Source organism: Trachurus trachurus (assembly GCF_905171665.1).
Source record: "Trachurus trachurus genome assembly, chromosome: 21".
In the NCBI taxonomy this organism is placed as follows: domain Eukaryota; kingdom Metazoa; phylum Chordata; class Actinopteri; order Carangiformes; family Carangidae; genus Trachurus; species Trachurus trachurus.
Window position 1 is genome coordinate 27,796,323 of NC_139899.1, and position 23,899 is coordinate 27,820,221.

Here is a 23,899-nt window from a genome sequence, read left to right on the forward strand (position 1 = left end):
ACAACTCCCACCTCTGGGAGAGCTTTGACCGGATCCCGAGGGAGGCTGGAGACATTAAGTCCGAATGGACCATGTTCTCCGCTTCCATTGTTGACGCAGCTGTCCAGAGCTGTGGCCGTAAGGTCTCCGGTGCCTGTCGCGGCGGCAATCCCCGAACCCGGTGGGGGACACCGGAAGTAAGGGATTCCGTCAAGCTGAAGAAGGAGTCCTACTGAGCCTGGCTAGCTCGGGGGACTCCTGAGGTAGCCGACGGGTACCGGCAGGCCAAGCGGACGGCAGTCCGGGCGGTCACGGAAGCAAAAACTCGGGTCTGGGAAAAGTTCGGAGAGGCCATGGAGGAGGACTTCCAGTTGGCCTCGAGGAAATTCCAAAATGCTTTCATTCCAGCATGGCCTTAGATTAAAAAGTTGTGGTGACTTGTCGGCAAGTTTTTAATCGAAGGCCATGCTAAAATTTAAGGGATAGTTCAACATTTTGCTAAATTTGCCCATTCCCATAATCCCTATAATCATTATTTGTCAGTGAATGTTGTTTTGAGAGAGAGGCACAGTGACGCGGCACACGATACTTTCGGTTTTCCCTATAAACAATCCAACAACTCCAAAACGCTCTTGTGGAGAAGTTGTGACCTGCGCATTCACCACACTATGAAATAATAACTGTCCTCTGAATGCCAAGCTGTCTGATGCTATACTGACCCCTATGGAAGCAAGGGTGAATGCAGTCTCAACTCCCATTTAGTTAAGTTTCACTTTCCGTTTTGAGAGGTGGTTGGTGCTGCAGTCCATTTTCATTGGTCTTTGCACTGTATGAAGATTTCATTTTGGTATTGAAGCCACAGAAGACTAGCCTAGAAATCTAGACGCACCCTAGCGGCAGCAAAAATATTTGCTCTGTAGGTGGGTCTAGAAACGAGCCATAGGAACTTTTTGAGTCTCGAACACCGATTGTGTTCACCAATCACAGCACTCTGTGTAGCGAGTCGTTGGGCGGGCTTAATGCGATGACGACATGCATTTTAATTGGCTTGTCAGGCTATCCTGCTCTTTGCTCTGATTAGTCGTAGCGCTACACTATTGCGTGCAGAGGCAATTTGAAAGACAGCCTTCATCCCGCCCCCTGGATTGAGCCGAGGTCTACCGCTCGTTTCCAGACTATACATGTTAATGATATACAGATGTAGCCACCTAGAAGTTCCCCCTGGTCCCTGTCGGGACCTCTGCGGGACCGTGATGGGTACGTGGCGGGTCCGTGACGGGCTCCCGCTTGGCCCGTGGCGATAATTTAATCCCCCGCGATGACGTAGTGAACGCAGCCACGACTGTTAACGCCCCTCTGCAGCCCGTGTGAAAATCAGCTGCAGTGTCGCCTTTGTCCACGGGGAGGAGCAGTGATTTTGACCCGAGTTAATCTGTCAATCACTTTTCCTCCTCCTTTCTTTTTTCCCTCAGATGAATTGCTATAATTGCCTCCAAAACAGGCGATCTATATGTAGCTTCAAAGATAAATAAACACCGACAGAGCACAAATAAAAATGTATATCACTCGCAGTTTACCTGTCTACAGAATTTGCATTCTAGTAAATGAATAAATAAATAAACAACATGTCAACGTGTCCGTGATTATACACGCATGAGACTGTATGTGTAAAATGAAAGTGTGGTCCTAAGTGACCACCCTTATATTCAAACAAGAGGAAAGAGAAATAATTATGAGGTTCATAAATTAAAACCACATGTGCGTCGTGCGCCCTCGCCATGGCACAGCTGAGACTTAACATAGGCTACTGGATGTTTTTTGTTTGTTTGTGTGAAACCTGTAATATAAACAGTTATGTACAAGCCCCTCTTTCAGTTTTTGCCAGTCGGCAACCATGAAATCTGCTGTGCATCTCTGGCTTGCTCATTCACTCCCGATCCGCAAATAAATAAATACATTTCTAGTGACCACAGCGAGTCACGTCTCAGAACCACGGGCTACATTTGTGTATTTATTAGGGCTGTGCAAGTTGCGTTATGGCAACTCATTAAACTATTAACGCCAACATTTATTTTACTGCGCATTAATGCATGTTGCTCACATGCTTTTATTTTGTAAAAGTCTGTTGCTGGCTGCTGCGGTGTAGGGGTCAGAGTCGCCGGACACCGTAAACATGCGCTGTGCACCTCTGTAAAATTCTCAATAAAATTTCACGAATGAGTCTATTTTTCACCACAGAATACTAATATCCCTCCCCCTGCGCTATGCTGACCTGACGCGTCTAGTGGTTGACAGCTCTCTCTCTCCCCCTCTCTCTCTCTTTTTTTTTTTACTTTTAATGATAAAGTCACGTCAAACCAGCCATTCCCATTAGGAGAGCCAAATGCCTGACGCGCGATTCCGCGATGATCTACTGGCACCGACGCACCTGTCTTAATATGGAACTCAACATGAGAGCGAAGGTGCGCTCTGCTCTTATTTCCATCTCACCCCACACACGTCGACCTGTGTCTTGTGAAGACGTACAGCCCGATGGAGAGAGAGAGAGAGAGAGAGAGCGAGAGATCATACAGTAGGCTATACAGCGCGCACTGTACACCAGCTGATCCGCCGGTCCACTTGAAATAAGCAAGTTAGTCAGATAATCAGGGCTGTTGCTAGGAATTCTGGGGCCCCTGAAAGAATACTAAAGTGGGCCCCTGACTTTTCCACTTTTTTTCTTAGACTACATATGTATGATCATTTTTTATTTAGCCTACTTTGTTTTGATGCTAATGCAGCATTACTATGAGTATTAGTCAGGGTCTTATGCAGAATAATTCAGTCACACAAAGATTAGACTAGGTGCAGCAGGTGTCTTCAACTTTGTGAAGTTGTGATATCAAATCGGAATGGGGTTTATAGGGGGATTGACAGTATAGGCTTGTGCTATAACTAGTAAATTATAGTGAAAAATCAATACATTTAATTAATAAATTTAATCCAGAGGAAGTACAGAGTTAAATGAAATTCCAGCACTGACTCCATATGTTCAGACCATCTGCAATCCTGTGTGTGTGTGTGTGTGTGTGTGTGTGTGTGTGTGTGTGTGTGTGTGTGTGTGTGTGTGTGTGTGTGTGTGTGTGTGACAGTTGAGGGTCCTGTCACTATGCCTCCTATTGATCATGCGCCCTGGCTACTTGGCCAAGGTGATGTCCCTTTGGCCGAATGGTTAGCGCACATGACTGTTACCCAAGAGTCTGGGGTTCGAAGCCCGCCCTGGACCCTCTTCACCTTGCCACATGTGCCTTTCCTAACCTCTGCCATGAAGCACTGTTGCAAAATTACAACATATTTTGTAAGATAGATAATAATGTAAGATAATCATGAAAATATATATGTTTAAAGCAGGACCTTCTAAGGAAATACCTGCTCATTTTCTAATCAATTCATAGTCAAAGTGGTGGGGGATGCTTGGAGATGGTAATGCTCTGGAGCAGGTGTGAATGTTCAGGGGTTTGGGGTGTGTTGTTGCTCAGGAGAGAGTCTGGTCCAGCTAGCCTTCCAACATAACCTCCCCTCCCCCGGTCCTCCTTCAAAGTTGAACAGCGAGCTCCATTGCAGGCTCTGTGCGATTTGTGTGACAATGGGTGACCAATAGGTGGCCCATTAGGGCAAACAAAAGATTGAGCAATGATAATGCTAATTCCCTGGTCGAAGGCATGCACTGAATACCTGCAACTGCAAACATCTTAAAAAGGCTTTCATCACTCCCTTAGTTTTTTCCTATTTAAATGTAGATTCACAGTAAATAAATTGTGATAAAAAAAATTGACAGTAGCTATTATTAGCTACAACAATTTATTTCCAGATAAAACAGTGGCCAGCGCATCTCCAGAAGCTAGGTCTGTTATAATTTCACTTCTTAAATCAAACATGTACTCGTGGTTCTATGAATTATGTGAATTTCCACTCACCACCAGCGGGCGGCACTTTAAATGCCGCCTCTGGCGATATGTACTGTTCTGTGAGAGAAGCGCCATCTCCTGGTCATGTCATGTATTTCATTGAATGGGTGGAGTTCCAGTAAAAACTAGTCACACCCAGGAAAAGGAGGGGGTCACTCCAGCTGCTGGGACTTTGCTGGAGCTCTGCTGGAACTCTCATGGGGACAGCATGGGAACAGCATGGCAGCAGCATGGCAGGGGAATTTCTATGTGGCTCCCACTGTAGTCTGGCTTGTCAGGCTAACAGAAGACCATATCTGCAAGTTTTTTTGTTTCGTAAGTTTTCAAATGAAGATTGTGTGTTACAATCATTTTCATAATCATTTTCATTTTGTGCATTGTAATAATTCAGCCACGTATGAGACACAGACTTAGCCATTTAGCTCAGATGCTGTTCTGATTGATTTGAGGCGTTCTACTACACTTTTTCTCTTTTTGTTCATATTATGTTGTCTGTACTTACCTCACTCATTGTGATTATTATTCTGTTTGTGTAAGTTCATTTAAAAAAAAACTTGTATCTGTGGATATTTTGTATTACAGTTTCACAGTCATGACATCTTCAGTAAAGATAAGTGACAACGCCACAGTCTGGTCTATTCTCGATTGTTTAGGCAAGCTGGATAACCACTTCGGCACAAGAGGTAGGCCAGCATAATAACATAATTATGTATATTACAAAATGAAGCAAATACTCGGAACTACTTGCATTTTTGAAATCACTCCACCCAGCAGCTGTGGAGTTTAGTTTTGGTTACGCATTTGCCTCGAAAACAACTCTGTCTCGTAACGTTCCAATATTATTTCATAGTGTGGTGAATGTGTAGGTCACAACTTCTCGGCGAGAGCGTTTTAGAGTTGTTGGAGTTTGAATTTAGGGAAAACCAAAACAACATGCACCGATAAATAAAGGTAATCAACGTACTCCTATGACTATAGGGATTATGGCAATGGACGAATTTGCCAAAATACTGAACTATCCCTTTAAAGTTTTTATTCTGCAACTACCTTTTAGAAAGAGGAAAGTGTCTGAAACAAAATTATTCCAACTTTTGGGGCTGCTGTGTAATTTTCAACCTGGTTTCCATTTTAATAATGCACAAAAAGGATGACGACAAATGTTTATTTAACTATTTAAAAAAGCAAAGCATCATGTCTGAGTCAAGTAAATCACTGATGCTTGAACTGGAATAAAAAAAAAAAGGCTCAACATAATATGTTGCTTTTGTATTAGCCTAGATTATCTTGTCAAAGAACGTGAATTACAATCATCAGAGTGACTCTGGTGAAAACAATAATTGAAACTATCAATTTTGTACATAGGCTACAAATCTTTAACACACATTTTTTTTCACATGTGTCTGCCATCAAAAATAGACAGCATGAAGGCCAGTTGATGTCAATGACATCATATCAGTAATAATCAATTGTAATACCTTACCAGCCCCCCGAGGAATTCATCTAACTGTCTGAACAGCTGCAGACAGGTGGCTTTTTCAAGAAAACATTAATCTGGAATTAATGAATAATTAAGATAAAAACCACTAATCCCAGCAACCTGCAAACTTTCTAAAGATGGCAGCAGCAGCAAAGTAGCTCACACAACACAGGCAGTGTATTCCTGCCATTAGGATGATTTTCCCCTCAGAAATATAACTGGTTTCAGTGGATTTAATCACTGTCCCTTCCTACATGAAACTGGCCTGATTGGAGCCAGGCTGCAGTATCTTAAGTGTAACAATGTGTTTAATGGACTTTCTGAACCAGGGATAGAAAAAAACATAGATCACTGGATTTAAACAAGAATTGAAATACAACAGCCAAATTTCAATGGCTGCAGAAGACTCCCCTATTGTGTTGGTCACAGCTGCAACTGCAACACAATAATATGGACAGGAGCACAGAAGAAACACAACTACTACAACACCAAGAGTCCTCGCTGCTTTCATTTCAGATTTCTTAGGTTTTACACTCTCTGAACGCTCAAGTGTCACAGTTGTAATGTGAGAGCGCATGGCACGAGCCTGAGACACAGCCACCACAAATACTCTCAGATACAAAAGTGTAATGATTAAAATGGGACCTAAAAAGGTCACAGCAAGGTCAAAGATTTCTTCAGCATAATTGTTTAAATATATACACTCTCCATAACAGGAGTCATACCTGTGTGGTTTCCTGAGAAAATCCCTCAGAATCCAACTACTATGGACAACAGAAAATATCCAACACAGACAAATGCAGAGGTTAACTCTTTTCACAGTGACTTTGGTGGAGTAAAACATGGGATCACAAATTGCAACATAGCGGTCAATTGATATGAGCACCATGTTTCCTACTGAAACACTGACAACAAGGTAACCGAAAAAGTAATTGACCGCACATAGGAAGTCACCGAGCATCCAGCAGCCTTGGAAGAGGAGGAATTCAGATGGCATCTGTAGGAAACCAACAAGGAAGTCTGAGACAGCCAGAGAGAGGAGAAGGAGGTTGGTGGTTGTGTGGAGCTGCCTGAAAAAAAAGAGAGAATATATATATATTTTATCAACAGTGAGCACACTGTTACATGTAGAGTTTGTAGAAATAAAAGTTATAATCTAAAATGTATCCAGCATTGTGATTTAAATTCATCACAGCATTAGAGCTGCAAAAGCATTTTCAAATCATGAATAAGCATCCATTAAAGGCCTAAATAGGAAGACATTATTTCCTTGCATTATCTATATTCTCAAGGAGAAGAATATTTTCTGTCGTCGGGCATATGAGAACTCATCACTCATCCTTTTTTTAATCATATATTTGCAATTATCTGAAAAGTACTAAAATCAGTTGTGTTGCCTATAGGTCAAAGCAGTATCTTCATATTGGATCAAATAGGAACCTGTAAATCTAACACGTTTTTGTTCATAACCTAAATCACACATTATGTTGCATAGAAGGAGCCACAATATAAACTTTAGACCATGCAGAGAAATTCTATCTCTGCCTGAAATGGGAGATAGAGATGATGACCAGGAGGTTCAGGACCACAATGAGCAGAGTGATGCAGATCAACCCAGTGAAAAGGAGCATAGCCAATGCATGATGATTCATTGTTGTCCTGCAGGAAATGTTCAACTGGGAAAAACAGAGGTCTGTTTCTTCTGGGGCCTCCATATTCAGACAGAGGAGAAACTGCTGAGCTCTGACGACTTTCCGATTAATGCTATATTGGTCATAGAGATGATTTATCTCTTTCCATCCTCCCTTCCCACATTAAAATTTGAATTATTCAGAAGGCTGACTATGTCATACTTTGGCTGTATCTACCTACTTGTGGGCAATCTTTAATCAGTGCAACTACACAATCAGCACAAAGGTCAACTAAAAGAAACATAAAACAAAGATAGAGGTGGTCTACTGATGACTACTAAAACATTTTCCAATATTTTCCTTTTTAATTTTCATAATGAATATGTTCATCAATAAACCCCACCACGATGTAGCGATTATATCACTTAAGTTGCTTCCTATATCAATTTGGCGTGACTGAAGCCAGGCTGCATTATTTGAAGTGAACCAATGAGTTTGACAGAATTTCTGACCCAGGGGTAGAAAAAAATGTAGATCACAGGGCTCAGACAGGAGTTAAATTTCAACAACCAAAGTTTGAGGGCTCCAGTTGATGGCCAAAGTGAGTTGTTGACTGCAGAGCAACACAATGATATGGACAAAAACACAGCACAAACACAACTGCTACAATACCCAGATTCTTTGCTGCTGTAAATTCAGATTTCTTAGGTTTAACATTTACTAAATGCTGAAGTTTGACAGCTGCAATGTCAAGGAACATGGCACGAGCTTGAGAGACAGCCACAAAAACTCTCAGATACAGTGTAATGACAAGAATTGGGCCTAAAAGTGTCACAACAAGGTCGACAATTTCTTCTGCAAAGCTGTGTAAATATATGTACAGTATGCATTATTTACATCCTCAAGGAGAACAGGGATCCTACTTGTCTGAAGGCTCAGGTTCAAGATGGTACGGAGAGGCACAGCCAGCTGGACAGCACAGTCCTCAAGGAGTGTCAGCGAAACACCATCAGGGCCAACCAACTTGTTTGAAGTTGCTACCAGCTAACCCAGACATTTTGTTTGAAAACTGACCGCATGGTACCATGAGCACTTTCAGTCCTACCAGCTATGCTAGTAGGACCTGATGGCCCTTCTATGTGTGTGGTTAAGATGCCTGATATAAATAATGTCTTTCTACTGTCAGCATACAAAGTAGGCCACAAGGGAAGCTTATGGTGACCCTCAAGATTAGTTATTTGCTAAAACTGTTGATGTTTCTTTTTTTTCCTCAGATGGCTACACAACAGAAGCTGACGATGAGAGTTATTTATTTTGAGGGGGACATACGAAAAATGACAATGACTCCTGGTCCCAATACAGTTGATGATTTAATAAAGTGGTTCAAGAAATCAGTTGAACCTGATTACAACTTCGCTTTACAGTACGAGAACCCTGAATTCAACAATGCACGTTGTAACCTTACAGACATTTCTGACCTCCCCTACCATCAGAATTATTCCTGTCCTTGATCTCATCCCAGTGCCACAAAGTGAAATAAACAATGACATGAGCAGCCAGCCTGACACAGAGATCTTATCTACCTCATCTCAGGAGGGACGTGGAACACAGATTACGGCATGGAAATCTGATGTATCTTTGTGATAGCACTTACCTGAAAGTGACAAAGGATATGAAGCCAGCATGGGGTCATTCCTATGTTCCCACAGCCCTATGTTCCCTCAGCCCTATGTTCCCTCATTTCTAACTTTTGTTGTCACTGGAAATTAGGCCCTATGTTCCCTCAGCCCTTTGGTCCCACCATTGGTTGGGTTTAGGCAATGAAGAAAGGAGTTGGTTAAGTTTAGTAAAAAGACCCGGTAGAGGCTAGACAGGCTAGATAGATAGAGAGAGTCCAGAGGGAACATAGGGCTGAGGGAACATAGGGCTGTGGGAACATAGGCACGCTCCCTGAAGCATGATATTCTTGACAAGCTGGCTGGGAGATAATCTATGGCTACAAAGTGTAGCCGATGTTATCTGGCCCTTGTTGTGTTCGGGGCGGACTGCCCCAGGTGGGGTTTGAACCGGGAGCGTACCTATGTTCCCCAGGTTTTTTTACTCACGGAAATTTTTACAGAGGTCCGGTCCTCGGTGACCTCATAGCTGGCTACAGCCATGCCTACGCACTCCACCTGCAGTACCCAAGGTGCTTAAAAAACACATTCACCTTCACTCAGCAGGTAGAATGCTAAATTTGGGTTGAAGTGAGCTACCTCCCAAGGTTCAAAAGCTGAAAAATGATCTTGCAGTGTAAGACACATGTATGCTCATGGCACAATTCTTGATGTCCGTATCTGAAATTTTGACCAACTCTGTTCTCACTGCATAGTTGTTCTTAATGCTACTGTTCTTAACTCATTGAGTGCCGCGCTCCTTTCCAAAGTTTTAGTCAAGTGTACCGGCAATTTCGACCATTTTTGACTTTTTATGTAGAGCCATAGTGTATTCTATATTATTGCCACCAACACATACTGTAGCTCATTTGAAAGGTGTAACTGTATGCTTCAAATGGCCACAAACCGTTTGTTTCTACGTGCCTCTGTTCCTGAGAAAAGTCAAGCTAAACATGGCTAGGTTTCACCAAAATCCCTCCTTTTTTTCTAGAAAAGGAGATAGAGCGTCTTTTATGAAAGGTGCTCTGTTTGTGCCTGTCGCTCTTCTGACACTCGCATTTCTGGATCAAAGGGCTCGTGTAAGATAAATATATACAACAATTGTTGTTCTATTCACAAAACCACCATCGGGGGCGGGGGGGGGGGGGGGGCGCCACTAAACAACAATAACACAGACGCACCGTGCCGTGTCACAGCCTCTCGCCGCGGAATTTGAGGGTCTGTCGGCCACAGCGGCTCGGGAACACCAGTCCCGCCGGTGGTCGCGGTCCTTCTGTGGTACGGGTCGGTGCCGGCGGTCTGCTTTGGCCCAGAGACCATCATATTTTACCGCGGGAGGACCTTGGGGAGGACACGGTGTTGCTCGAGATGAAAACCGGGCGGGACTGTCGGCTGAGAGCTTCCTGTTTCAGCTCCCAGCTGCTGCAGCCTCGCGGGTGAGAGCGGAGCAGCTGCGCTGCATCCACACGCAGAACTCCGTTTGAAAAAGCTGAGTTATGATTAAAACTTCCAGATCATGAGCTGTCATGAGACTGATCGTCATCTATTTCAGTTCTGCTCGGCGTAGAGTCCCCAAATTTACATATAGGGCCCTAGTTTGCTGGCGCAGCGCAGGTGGCGCAAGGTAGTGCAGCCGGTCTAATGCAAGTTTCGACCAGCGCAGCCTAGCGCAAAGTCAGATTGGGAGATTTGTAGATCGCGCTGCGCTGAGATAGGCGTGGCCGCGCAGCAGGGGGAGGCGTCACAGATTCAGCTTGGTGCAGTGGAAGTTTTGTGCGAAAATGTCTCGCCGAGGTTGCGCTGAAAGCTCGCCACCTCCAACCAGGTCTACTCTCAGCGCAGGGCGAAGCGCAGCAGGTGCAGTGGAAGTTTGACTGACTGACCTGCAGTGCACACACATCACCAAGACCTCACAGGCAGATTTCCACAGTTCCAGGCACATTTCAATGCAATAAATATCCACAATAACCACTATTTAATGCAACTAATGGAATCAACACGTGAATTTATATCTATATAGATTGTCCCGTCACATCTGACGTCAGATCAAAGCAGAGATCAAAGGCTGTAGCACGCGTAATGGAAACTCCACCTGAATTAACACAGCAGGGACGAACTGGCACTGAAAAGCAGCTGTGGATGTCCCAAAAGCAGGACTGAGGGTGGATGACTGCATGTCTCTGCCGTGTTGAGATACCACTCTGCCCTTGTGATGATCGCTTTATTTATTTATTTACTTATTAATTCATTAGCGTGAGCGACCGCATCAGGCAGCCGTAATGAAAAACAAAACACAAATCTTCATCTCTCTTAGTCCACCACAGCCTCGGTATCAGATGTCAGTATATAGCCTACTACAGTATACTCAGCATCTCTATCACAGAAAAAAAAGAGAAAAAAAGAGACGGACAGAGAGAGAGAGAGAGAGAGAGAGAGAGAGAGAGTCCTTTACGCTGATTTCATCCGTTACGCATGGTGTTTGTTTATGTTGTGATTACACCTCTCATCTTGCTTACACAGGGTTTGAATAAATGTGAGTTTCTTTATTAGTTTATTAGTTGTTGTTTCTTACATTGGGCAGGGGTTCTCAGTGTATCAGATCAAACCTGATTAAGGATATTTGTATTATTATTAGTAAACTCATTATTGGTCACTCTGTGCTCGGACCTCTGGACCAAAACAGCTGTTTCCTCCGGGGAGAGGTTCGGCCTCTGGCGTCGCTGTCTCCTCCGTCCATGTCCAAGTATAAAATGACAAACTTGCAGCGCGCATCGCCCTCCGCGCAGTTAAAGGTGAGGAGAGGAGCTCATTTGATTGGTGAAGATCTAACTCGGCTGTGTCAAACCCACTCCACGCCTTTCTCTCCTCCTCCTGTCTCCCTCCCGCCCTGTCTCCTCCCTCTTCGCCGTTTGCGCCGGTGGGAGGGACGAGGGGAGGGCTTGCGCTGGTCTAAGTCTGACTGCGCGGCCCACCAATCTTGCGAAATGGACCTGGTCCACGCCCCGTTGGGGTTCCAGGGTGCCATTCCGAAGGGCCGCCACTCCGAACGTTTACTTTAATTTGTCGGAATGCCGACCCTTAATTATTTATGGGAAAAGGGTGCCATTACGAACCTGAAAGAAAGGGTGCCATTCCGAACCTGAAATAATCTTGAATGGTTTACAGCACCTTTTGCGGTGGTAGCGTAGTGGTCAGAGCATCTGCTTTTGACGCGGTGGATCAGGGTTCGACTCCCGGGGGAGATACATATTAACTGCGATTTTATTGGCCTCTACCTAACCTTTTTACTAAACTTAACCAACTCCTTTCTACATTGCCTAAACCTAACCAAAGCACAGAGCAAGGACATTTATTTTCAGCAGGAGTGCCGCGGCTGCATCAGACCATGGATGTAATGCATCAGACTCGCACCTGGGTGAAACTTTGGAGGCGGAGGGGGAGGGGGAGGGGGAGGGGCCGGTCGGGCGCTGTCCCCGCGGCGCGTCGTGTCAAGCCGGGCAGGAAGTCAAACCACGAGAGAATCCGGTCAATTTTCAAAATAAAACACATTCGGAACGGCGGCCCCTCGGGAAGTTCGAAATGACGGACCTTCGGGAATTTTCGGACTGGCAGACCGTCGGAATGGCAGTCCTTCGGAATGGCGGTCGCCCCCCCCCCCCGTTGGCGTGGCGAAGCTGCTCTGAGGTTAGACTTCGCTCGGTCTAAGAAACTAGGGCCCTTTATGTGTATTAAAGTGTCTATTTTCATAATTAAAAAAAAAAAGCAAAAAACGTAAAATCTCGTTTTTGGCACTCAACGCATGGGAACGAAAAACGAGAAATTACGTGGTTGGCACTCAATGAGTTAATGTACTGTATATTGTTGTGTGACAAAGTATACAGTTTTTTTTTTCATTTTGCACTTGAAATACCTGCTGCTATATGATCAGTGTTGTTTTTTTGTTTTGTTTGGTCTTTTTTCCAAACTTGCAGCGTAAGACACATTTATGCTCATGGCACAATTCTCCATGTCCATGTCTGGATTGTTGCACAAATACATTGCACTCAATGGAGCAAATATTCTTGCAGTTGCTTATGTGATACTTCTTGTAATGCATGTGTCTAGTGTTGTTTGTTTTTACTGAAATAATTCTATAGAGGACACATGTTAGAAAGTTGCAGTTTTAATAACTCTGATCTTCACTGCATAGTTGTTCTTAATGCCACAGTTCTTAATGTCTATTGTTGTGTGGCAAACAAAGCATACAGTTTTTCCTTTTGCACTTGAAGTACCTGCTGCTACACAATCAGTGTTGTTGTTTTTTGTTTTGTTTTGTTTTTCCTCCAAACGTACAAGTAGGCTAAAAGACATTTATACTCATGACACAATTCTCCATGTCTGGATTGTTGCACAAATACATTGCACTTGATGAAGCAAATATTCTTGCAGTTGCTTATGTGATACTTCTTGTACTGCATGTGTCTACTTCAGCATACATGTTAGAAAGTTGCAGTTTTAACAACTCTGGTCCTCACTGCATAGTTGTTCTTAATGCCTGCTTTGTTGTGTTGTGTTTTGTCCTCGCAGTATGCTGGTCAGTGTTCTTTTTTTTCATACTTGAAAATTGTTTGCAGAACAAACAATTAAAAAACTGTGCTGTGATTGTATTTGGAAGGAAATTGTTTCATAATTCTATACACATGTTCTGTTTGCTGCATCATAGAATCAGGTAATATCTGCAGCAAAAAGTAAGAATAGCCTATACTGTTGTAATTGTTGGCAAAGACCGATTTTGATAATTTTATGAAAACAAGGTCTTATTTTGAATTTGTATCAGGAATTTCACACAGCATCATTATTTTACATAATTTGTTGCTCTGTTGTGTGTCTAAATAAAATAAATAAAATGTACTGTATTGTGTGGTCATTGACAAAATAATTAAATCCAGGTTTACAGTTACAGTGTAACTCATTCATGTAATTTTGTAATTTTTTATAAAGACAATTATTTTTTCTAACTTTGACCCATGTAAGCCTAATGAGGACAACGTAGGTATGCATTCTGATCTGTGGAAAAATGACTGATTTCAATGAAACCATCACAGTCATCACAGAGAACTGTGGCTGCAGAGGGAGGGTGGAGGGGAACAATAAAGAAAATCAGTCAAATTAGCAGGTTTATTTGACAAATATACTTATAATCCATACAAATGTAATCGTATAATGAAATAAGTTTTGTCAGACATGACAAAAAAAAACAAAACATACTCATTCTTTGTATGTCTGTTAAATACAAATTTATTTACAGCCCAATCTGCTGCAGCAGAAAGCCAAGTCAGTAATGTGTCAGTGTTCAATGTAATCTATTCTATTCTATTCTGTTCTATTCTAAACAAGAATAATTTCACTTTCAATGACAAGTAAATCATCTCAGTCAGTCTGTCACTTGCTACATCATATTTGCCTGACTGGAGCCAGGCTGCAGTATCTGAAGTCTAACAATTTGTTTAATGGCTTTTCTGAACCAGGGATAGAAAAAAACATAGATCAGAGGGTTTAGACAGGAGTTGAAATATACCAGCCAAATTTCAGTAGCTGCAGATGATGCCCCTACCGGGTTGTTCACAGTTATAAGACTAAAACAGTAATATGGACAGGAGCAAACAATAAACACCACTATTACAATGCCCAGAGTCCTCGCTGCTTTCAGTTCAGATTTGTCACTTTTTACAGTGTGTGAACGCTGAATAGTGACAGCTACAATGTGAGAGCGCATTGCACGAGCCTGAGACACAGCCACCACAAATACTCTCATATACAAAATTATAATGACTAAAACTGGGCCTAAAAAGGTCAAAACTACATCAATAATTTCTTCAGCATATTTAAACTTGAATTTACACTCACCATGACAGGTTTTATATCTGTCTGGTTCGTTAAAGAACTCCCTCATCATCCAACTGCTATGAACAGCAGAAAACATCCAACAGAGTAAAATACAGTACTGAACCCTCCTCAGAGTAACCTTGGTGGAGTAAAACATGGGGTCACAAATTGCCATGTATCGGTCAACTGATATGAGCACCATGCTTCCCACTGAAACACCAACAACGACATAACCAAAAAAGTAAATCATAGCACATAGGAAGTCACCCAGCATCCAGCAGCCTCGGAGGACAAGGGTTACAGCTGGCATCTGCACAAAACCCACAAGGAAGTCTGCAACAGCCAGAGAGAGGAGGAGGAGGTTGGTGGCAGTGTGGAGCTGCCTGAAAAAAAGAGAGAATATCAACAATGAACACACATGCAGCAGTTGTAGAAATACTTGTTATTAACAGCTACAACAGTAGCCAGGCTAGCGCCGCCTACTGGTTCCGGCAAATTTAATTTGCCTCAACCATGTAGTCAGGGAACTAGCAATGCGTTTCGGTTTCAGCGAACAGACGGGTAAGTGAAGGCGATGACGTTGAACTCAAGCGCTCAAGATTAACCTATGAGCTTAACCGGTGTATAGCACACGTGACCACCAAGCAGCAGCGATTAGTTGAAGCAAATGTAAGCAACCGCCTCCCGGAAGCAAACAAATCCCTATGGCTCGTGTTCAGACGCTATATGAAATGTAATGAAATAAGCGGCTGATGCATCAGGCTACTACAACAGCACTGTAACAACATAAATGTATAAATCTCAACTGTAAAGTGCATTTTCAAATAACTATTTTGTATTCATTCTTAAAAAAAACAAAACAACAACTTTCTTCCTATTTATCAAAACAGAGAAGCCTTGGTCAGAGCTCTTTCCTTATAAATTGAACCAAAACATAAAAGTAAAACATGTTTTCATCAGTAACCTAATTCTGAATTTCTGTTGCATAGCTGGAGCCAAAAAACGAATAATTTTGTAAGCCATCCACACAATTATTATCTCTGCCTGAAGTGGGAGATAGAGATGATGACCAGCAGGTTCAGAACCACAGTGAGCGAAGTGATGAAAGATATCAGAATGTAAATAAATATGGCGTCAGTGAGAGAAAGTATTGTCTTCCTGCAGGAGTTGTTGAACTGAGGAAAGCAGAATTCAGCCTCCTCCAGAGCCTCCATATTCAGAGAGAGGAGAAGCTGCTCAGCTCTGACAGCTCTCTGAGTGAAACTGTTTGTCACACAGATAATTTATATGTTACGGAGCCCCTTGGAGGACATGCATTGTTCCAGAAAGCAGATTATGTCATCGATCCAATCTGTCTTTGAATGGAAGTCTATTTTTAGAGCGGCGGGGTTTTCGAACGGCGGGGTGTAACAGCGACGGCACCAGTACCGGTAACAAATTCACAGTAGTAGGAGTATCCACCTTTTTCCGTACGTCAAAAACGTAAGCCTGTTTTGCCGGTTTTGCTCTTCCGGTGGAATTTTATGTTTACGTTTCCATGGTTTCGGTAGTCGCGGTAAATGCATGGATTTCTTTTTTTTATGAAAATCTGTAAAACGCATGGATCATCACACCAGCTTTTAACAGTGGATATCACACAAATTGACATCCGTGTTAAAAGCCAGTGTTAATAGATCCATGCGTTTACCGCAACTATGACAATGACTGAAAACCATGGAAACGTAAACGTACAATTCCACCAAACCGGCAAAACCGGAAGCCAGTTTTGACCATAGATGACGTTCGGAAACTTGTGGATACCATTACTGCAAGAGTGTCAAAAGTGGACAAAGGAAGTTTCATGCCTGGCGATGTTGTCATGGTGATGGACTCCACAGCACTGGGTACTTGGAAAAGTACCAGATAAGAAGGGTCTTGTATGTGTTGTTCCAAAGCAAACCAAAACAAGCGTGATTTAAGATCTGTAATAAAAATATGTCTGTTATGTGAAGTCACAGCTTGATTTATTTGTACAGTGATTTATGTAAAAGCATGGATTACGTATTCATGCATATTCATATATTTTGATGTTGGTTTACATTATTGTGGCTCCTTTAATTTTTGTTTATTTAACTGCTTTGTTTTCACGCTTTTTAAGTATCCCATTTTTGTGTTTGAGCATGTGAACACAATTTTTTAATGATCAAATGGTATTCATTTTAATACATTTAATAATTTCCTTCTGCACTTATTAATTTACAAATCTATTCATGCTATACCATTGTTTTTTTTCAATATAAAAGTGGTTTCACGCAGTCTTTACAAGATCAAAAATAGGTAGCCTATTCAGTATTACACAGATAGGAAACAAAACTCCAATACTTATGAATTACAACTCCCAGACTATGTCACCTGTACTGTAAATCAAAACAAACATTCAAAACTAGATGAAGTGATGAATATGTAGTTAAAGCAGAAGTAAGCGATCTGGTCGTTTTGGCTAATGCTGCGTTCCAGGCAGGCTTTTGAAACCGTAAGTTACAGCTTCAAGTCACGACTTATGACTTTGTAGCGTTCCAGGCAACCCGTAACTCGTGTTTTTCCGACCTGTTGCCTGTGAAAGTGCACTACAACGGCCACTCGTAACTTCCGACCCATGAACTCGTACCAGATCAAACTGGTCTGACTTCACAGGTTGGAAAAATGAGTTACGGGTTGCCTTGAACGCACCATAACTTCTTGTCAGCCGATGGAGTTAGCAGTCCCCGCCCTCGTCATGGATCTATTGGTCCTCGTCCCTACGTCACCACATTCACACGCATCCCTTGGCTGCACACACAGCCCTTCATGCCGTTCTCTCTCCTCATTGGATAAAACTTGTAGGATACAAGAAAAGTTTTCTCCTCGGCTCAGAGCAGAGTGACTGACAGACCCGTGTTTCAGACCAAACACTCTATAGTCTAGACGGATTTCAGAAAAAGGGCCTTCTATAAGCCCCCCTTCTGGAGCTAGAGCTCTGCATCATGCTTTTACCATCAGTTTCACTTTCTGTGCTTAATCGAACATACAGTATCTCACAAAAGTGAGTACACCCCTAACATTTTTTTTAAAATATTCTATTATATCTTTTCATGGGACAACAGTGAAGATATGACACTTTGATACAATGTAAAGTAGTCAGTGTACAGCTTGTATAACAGTGTAAATTTGCTGTCTCCACAAAATAACTCAACACACAGCCATTAATGTCTGAACCGCTGGCAACAAAAGTGAGTACACCCCTAAGTGAAAATGTCCAAATTGTGCCCAAAGTGTCAATTTTTGGTGTGGCTACCATTTTTTCCCCAGTACTGCCTCAACTGTCTTGGGCATGGAGTTCATTAGAGCTTCACAGGTTGCCACTGGAAACCTCTTCCACTCCTCCATGATGACATCACAGAGCTGGTGGATGTTAGACACCTGGTGCTCCTCCACCTTCCATGTGAGGATGTCCCACAGATGATCAACAGGGTTTAGGTCTGGAGACATGTTGGACAGTCCATCACCTTTACCCTCAGTGTCTTTAGCAAGGCAGTGGTGGTCTTGGAGGTGTGTTTGGGGTCGTTGTCTTGTTGGACTACTGCCCTGGGCCCAGTTTATGAAGGGAGGGGATCATGCTCTGCTTCAGTGTGTCACATGTTGGCGTTCATGGTTCCCTCAATGAACTGTAGCTCCCCAGTGCTGGCAGCACCCAAGCAGCCCCAAACCATAACACTCCCACCACCATGCTTGACCGTAGGCAAGACACACTTGTCCCTGTCCTCCTCACCTGGTTGCTGCCATACACACTTGACACCATCTGAACCAAAATGGTTTGTCTTGGTCTCATCAAACCACAGGACATGGTTCCAGTAATCCATGTCCCCAGTCTGCTTGTCTTCAGCAAACTTTGCTGCCTTTCTTGTGCATCATCTTTAGAAGAGGCTTCCTTCTGGGACGACAACCATGCAGACCAATTGGATGCAGTGTGCAGCGTATGGTCTGAGCACTGACAAGCAGACCACCCACCCCTTCAACCTCTGCAGCAATGCTACAGAGGATGACAGGGTGGGGGGTTCTGCCTGCCCTCTAACCCTACTGTGACACACTGAAGCAGAGCAGACCCCCTCCCTTCAGAAACTGGGCCCAGGGCAGTAGTCCAACATGATAACGACCCCAAACACACCTCCAAGGTGACCACTGCCTTGCTAAAGACACTGAGGGTAAAGGTGATGGACTGTCCAACATGTCTCCAGACCTAAACCCTATTGATCATCTGTGGGACATCCTCAAATGGAAGGTGGAGGAGCACAAGGTGTCTAACATCCACCAGCTCTGTGATGTCATCATGGAGGAGTGGAAGAGGTTTCCAGTGGCAACCTTTGAAGCTCTAGTGAATTCCATTTCCTAGACAGGCAGTGCTGGAAAAAAATGGTAGCCACACAAAATAATGACACTTTGGGCACAATTTGGACATTTTCACTTAGGGGTGTACTCACTTTTGTTGCCAGCGGTTCAGACATTAATGGCTGTGTGTTGAGTTATTTTGTGGAGACAGCAAATTTACACTGTTATACAAGCTGTACACTGACTACTTTACATTGTATCAAAGTGTCATATCTTCACTGTTGTCCCATGAAAAGATATAATAGAATATTTAAAAAAATGTTAGGGGTGTACTCACTTTTGTGAGATACTGTATTTGCTGCTGTGGTAAGTAGAGCATCATCTCCTCTGTTTGAAACAAGTGGACATGAATTACTATTTGTTAAGGACTTTAACGTTATTTGTATATATGACATATACCTCTATGCATAGTTATTGTCAACACTCCAGTTGTTTAGCCTAGATATACCTATAGCTAGTCATATTTTTTGAGTTATAGACTAGCATCGTATTTCACTTTGGTAAAAGATGAGAAAGTTGGATGAAACAGTTTGTCTTAAATGAACACAAGATGAAATTGTATCTACTTTACAGCCAATACAACATGAAACAAGTAGGAGCAACTCTTTGTGTTTCCAAAAAACACAAAGAGTGTCACATTTTCAGCTGACTCAATGTGGAACCAGTTGGTGTTTTTTCAAATAAAAGACAGATTAATTGGGAAAAATGCTTAATTTGTCAAAATGACTATGGAAAAAGTAAAGATAAAGATCTACGAAATGGAACTGAAGATGGACTACGCCAGATCCATATACCATTTGTCTACAAAAAAAATATATTTCCTTAGATGTACAATCTTTAATCTTGACAATTATGCATAGAAATTGTACCGGTTGGCCATACTTGTGACCAAAACTGACCATATGCCAGAATTGAGAATTTCAATATTGTAGCACCTCTAGTGGTCACCAGCAAAAAAAAAATCAAGATGACAACACCCCTAAAATTCCTTCTATAGGTTTCTTCTAACAAAAAAAAAAAGGTTTTCAAACTTTACCCAGACATGTGAGCAAAAGTCCTAATGGAGGCTCTTTTCTAAATTCGCCCCTTGACTAATTATATGTGTCATTTTTAAGGTGGACATAAATATTCAATAAATGTTACTCTGAAATTTTCTCTGTTGATATGACATATGATGTACACCATATTATATGATAACAAAGAAAAAAAATCCATTGCAAGTTGTCTGAGATTTCATGTTTTTTTTGTTCTCTAAATTCTAAGACAGTTATATATACTGTATATATACATAAAAAAGGCAGTGAGCCTCCACTATATCCTTGCTCTGACCCTAGACTATAGATCTAGAAACTTAATTTCCTCATCTTTGATTGCCTACTTACAAAAAAACTTGGGGAAAATGGTCCAACGACTGAGCAAGATAGGCAATTTGGCAGCCATTTTGATATGCAAATTAGAAGGTCAAAAACTCACAATTTCGCTTGGGTACCGTTTTTTTTGGATTCAGCACCCTTGAAATATGTAAAGTAGGCCGGTTCCCGACTTGTACCTATAAATGCTCCTTACATTCACTTTTTGGGTACATCCCGTCTAGTTTACTATGTAAGTGATTGCCGTCGGAAGATATAACTATTTAAGACTTATATTAACACAAAAATTCTGCTTACTTCTGCTTTAAGCTCGATTCGAATTGTTTCCGAGTTACCTATTTACTTCCCTTTAAATTACGTGCATGGGTATAAATTCCTCTTAATGGAAAAATAACTAAAAACACTATGTCTATCAAGGCGAGACACCAGGCAAAAACACTGTTTTTTCATTCACTGATCAATTTTGAGATTTTTGGCTATTTTTCTTCCTTAACATGTATTCTTTCATAAAAGTCAAACGAAATGGTAGAAAATCCACATTAAGGTGGTTATTTTACATAATTTTGTCTCTTTCCAGACGCAGATTCAACGTGCCCAGATGCAGGACCGACAGATTAAAAAAATCCTGGGTTCCAGTGGCTATTGGCCTTCTTAACAATTGATAGCACTGCGGTCACTTAACTCCTTGTTTTTATCCTGTTTTTACCCAGTTTCATCCAGTGTGGCACTGTTGCACTTTGTTTGTTGATTGTTGGATTGATGTTTATTGTTGTCCTGTGTCATTGTGTCACCCATGTTGTTGGTATCTATTGTCACTCTTTTAAATTATTATATTGTGTATTGTTGTTTTTGCTGCTGGCTGCAACGTAAATTGCCCTCTGGGGACAATAAAGATATCTTGAACTTGAACTTTTGTTGGTAGATTTCTCCTAAATTCGCGAAAAGTTAGCATGCTACTGTGACATACTGTGCTGTGCTTGTTATCTGACAGGTATCATTGTAAAGCTCTCTCTCTCCTGAACAATGATGTAGGCTTCAAAAGTTGTCATCTCCTCTGTATCCACAACCAATCGTAAAAGTATGATTTACATTAACAATCTATGGAATTTTACAGTACAAGTCTTTAAAGGCCGTTTTCTCAAAATTTGTTTTTCCTCAGACTCTGGGTGCGAAATCTCCACTTCAGTAGCACTTACAGACACTAAAACTTCCAGTTTTATTCCTGTCTATATTCTGAAGGTTTTTACAAAGGGAATTGTTGATATATCCTTCAGAGCCTGATTTATACAACATTTTATTCCTAAAAACATGGCAAAATTTGATTTTTTTTAGGGCTGGTGACAGTATTTTCTCATTTACAATGAGATAAAAAAGAGATATCCAAAATCCCCTCTGTAAAAACTTCTGACTCTAATATGTCAACAAAATAAAACAAGAATTTTGAAAGTGGCTTTATCCTTTTTTCAGATTTCGGTTGTGGAAATGCATGCAAATTAGCGCATATTTCATTAGATATTGCCTCATTTACATATTTAAACATAAAATTTGACGAAACTTGTAATACAAAAAACATTTATCTTAATGTACAGTAAGTGATAAACTTGGGAAGTTTCATGGTGATAGCTGTCATTAGCAACCTTAAAATGTTTTTTTTTTTCCTATTGAGTAACTGAAACCCAAAAAGACCTCCAAACCTTCAAATACCCTCTAAAAAACCTGCTTTTTAAACTGGCTTTTAATGTGTAATTATATATTTCATTTCATTTATTTTTGACATTGTTCTGTATCATCATTTTGTACATGTAAGCGTCTTTGAGCATTTGTAAAAGTGTGTTTTAAATAAAATGCATTATTATCATTATTATTATATCATCCAGTAACAAATCAAGTGATTTTTAGACAAACCTTGCTTACTTTTCATAAATTAACAATTAAAGCAGAAGTGAGTGATATATTTGTGTTAATATAAGTCTTAAATAGTTATATCTTCCGACAGCAATCACTTACATAGAGTGTTTGGACTGAAACACGGGTCTCTCAGTCCCTCTGCTCTGCTCTGAGCCGAAGAGAAAACATTTATCGTATCCTACAGTTTTTATCCAATGAGGAGAGAGAACGGCATGCAGGGCTGTGTGTGCAGCCAAGGAACGCCGTGAATGTGGCGACGTAGGGACGAGTGACCGTTATGGTGCGTTCAAGGAAACTCGTATTTTTCCGACCGTGAAGTGGTACCAGTTCAATCTGGTACGAGTTCACCGGTCGGAAGTTACGAGTGGCCGTTATAGTGCACTTTCACCGGTAAAACAGGTCGGAAAAACACGAGTGGGTTGCCTGAAACGCTACAAAGTCGTAAGTTGTGACTTGAAGCTGTAATTTACGATTTCAAAAGCCTGCCTGGAACGCAGCATTAGCGAAAACGACCGGACAACTCACTTCTGCTTTAAATGAATGCAGCAATATATAAATAAGAAATAGCCCTTTTAATGATCAAATGATTTTCATTTTAATGCATTTAATAATTTCCTTCTGCATTTTTTCATTTACAGAGCTATTCATGCTCATACCATAGTTTTTCTCAGCATAAAACTGGTTGTTTAGCTCAGTTGGTAGAGCAGCTGCCTCATGAGTTGAGGATACAGTCCTCACTGCAGACAGCCCTGGTTCAAATCCCGCATTGAGCGGCCCTTTCCTGCATGTCATTCCCTCCCCATTTCCTGTCTCTCTCTCGACTGTGCTTTCTATTAAAAGCGAAAAAGCCCAAAAAGTATACTTAAAAAAAAAAAGAGTTACCTTTATCTACTTGAATTTATATTTATAAATTCCACTTCAGGGGAAAATAATGTCTGTCTACATTAAGTTGGCCTGACTGGAGTCAGGCTGCAGTATCTGAAGAGTAACAATGTGTTTAATGGCTTTTCTGAACCAGGGATAGAAAAAAACATAGATCACTGGGTTTAGACAAGAGTTAAAATACAACAACAACATTTCAGATGCCCCTACAAACACATTGTTCACCTTAACAACAGCAGCATGGTAATATGGACAGGAGCACAGAAAAAACACTACTATTACAACACCCAAAGTCCTTGCTGCTTTAATTTCTGATTTATTTGCTTTTACAGTGTGTGAACGCTGAAGTGTGACAGCTAGAACTTGAGAGCGCATGGCACGAGCCTGAGACACAGCCACCACAAATACTCTGAGATACAAAAGTGTAATGACTAAAACTGGGCCTAAAAAGGTCACAACAAGGTCAACAATTACTTCAGCATATGTATTAATGACTGAACACTCACCATAACAGCTTCTAAACCTGTCTGGTTCTTTGAAGAAATCCCTCATTATCCAACTACTGTGCACAACAGAAACCGTCCAACACAGACAAACACAATACTGAACTCTCCTCAAAGTAACTTTGGTGAAGTAAAACATGGGGTCACAAATTGCCATGTATCTGTCAATTGTTATGAGAACCATGTTTCCTATTGAAACACTGACAATGACATAACCAAAAAAATAAATCAAGGCACACATAACATCACCCAGGATCCAGCAGCCTTGATAGATGAGG

At 41.6% G+C, this 23,899-nt stretch overlaps 1 protein-coding gene across 1 annotated transcript; it reads right to left on the reverse strand.

Moving 5' to 3' along the window:
- Nucleotides 1–5,653: 5,653 nt before the first annotated feature.
- Nucleotides 5,654–18,061, reverse strand: LOC311004083 (trace amine-associated receptor 1-like; the record flags this gene model as incomplete). Its single annotated transcript, XM_083996032.1, has 3 exons — nucleotides 5,654–6,473; nucleotides 6,949–7,062; nucleotides 17,868–18,061. 3 exons carry the CDS (start codon nucleotides 18,059–18,061, stop codon nucleotides 5,654–5,656), a joined length of 1,128 nt encoding a protein of 375 aa, XP_083852158.1.
- Nucleotides 18,062–23,899: the final 5,838 nt, after the last annotated feature.